This window comes from Furipterus horrens, unplaced genomic scaffold (assembly GCF_987537825.1).
Source record: "Furipterus horrens unplaced genomic scaffold, mFurHor1.1.pri manual_scaffold_2, whole genome shotgun sequence".
NCBI lineage: Eukaryota > Metazoa > Chordata > Mammalia > Chiroptera > Furipteridae > Furipterus > Furipterus horrens.
In genome coordinates, this window is record NW_028327172.1 from 10,610,601 (window position 1) to 10,611,560 (window position 960).

Here is a 960-nt window from a genome sequence, read left to right on the forward strand (position 1 = left end):
TTACTTTTTAAATTTCTGGAACACAGAAGCCTGGTTTCTATTGATGATGACTTTCTTCAGGGCGTCTTTCACCTCCTTGTTCCGAAGGCTGTAGATCAAGGGGTTCAGCATAGGAATGATCACTGTGTAGAAGACAGAAGCCATCTTATCTGTATCAAGAGAATGGTTAGAGCTTGGCTGTAAGTACATAAAGATCAGGGTCCCATAGAATATGGTGACTGCCAGCATGTGGGAGCTACATGTGGAAAAGGCTTTGCATCTTCCCTCAGCTGAGCGGATCCTCAGAATGGCAGAAATAATATACACATAGGAGACAAAGACTATCAGAACAGAGGAAATGAATGTAATACCAGCACAGGCAAAGATCCATAGCTGTTTGGAGTGAGTGTCTGAGCAAGTTAGCCTGAGGAGAGGCATGTCATCACAATAGAAATGATTGATGACATTAGAGTGGCAGTAGCAGAGATGAAAGGTGAGCATGGTGTGAAACAGTGCCATCAGGAAGCTGTAGCTGTAGGGGATAGCCACAAGCTGAATGCATGTTCCTGGGGACATTACAACCCTATAGAGGAGGGGGTTACAAATGGCTGCGTATCGGTCATAGGCCATGGAGGCAAGTAGCAAACACTCAGATACCATAAAAGTCAGGAAACAGCCTAATTGAGTAGCGCATGCATTGAAGGAGATAACATTTTGTTTGTATAAGAAGTTCCCAAGCATTTTGGGTGTAATGACAGAAGTATAACAAAAATCGACAAAAGCCAGGTTGCTAATGAAGAAGTACATTGGTGTGTTGAGTCTTGCATCTATTCTAATGACTAAAGTTAAACCTAGATTGCCTACAACTGTAAAGAGGTAGATAGTTAAGAAAACCACAAAAAGAGGCATCTTCAACTCCTTTTGATTTGTGAGGCCCATGAGTATAAACTCCTTTACTTGGGTGCAATTGATCTGGGTCAT

General features: G+C 42.3%; 1 protein-coding gene across 1 annotated transcript; it reads right to left on the minus strand.

The window, feature by feature from the left end:
- Positions 1 to 960, minus strand: LOC150017816 (olfactory receptor 8U1). Its single transcript, XM_090267540.1, has one exon. It carries the CDS (start codon positions 958 to 960, stop codon positions 1 to 3), a length of 960 nt encoding a protein of 319 aa, XP_090123666.1.

Coding starts and splice junctions, on each gene's coding strand:
- LOC150017816 (XM_090267540.1), bottom strand. CDS start 960: ATGACCCAGATCAATTGCACCCAAGTAAAGGAGTTTATACTCATGGGC.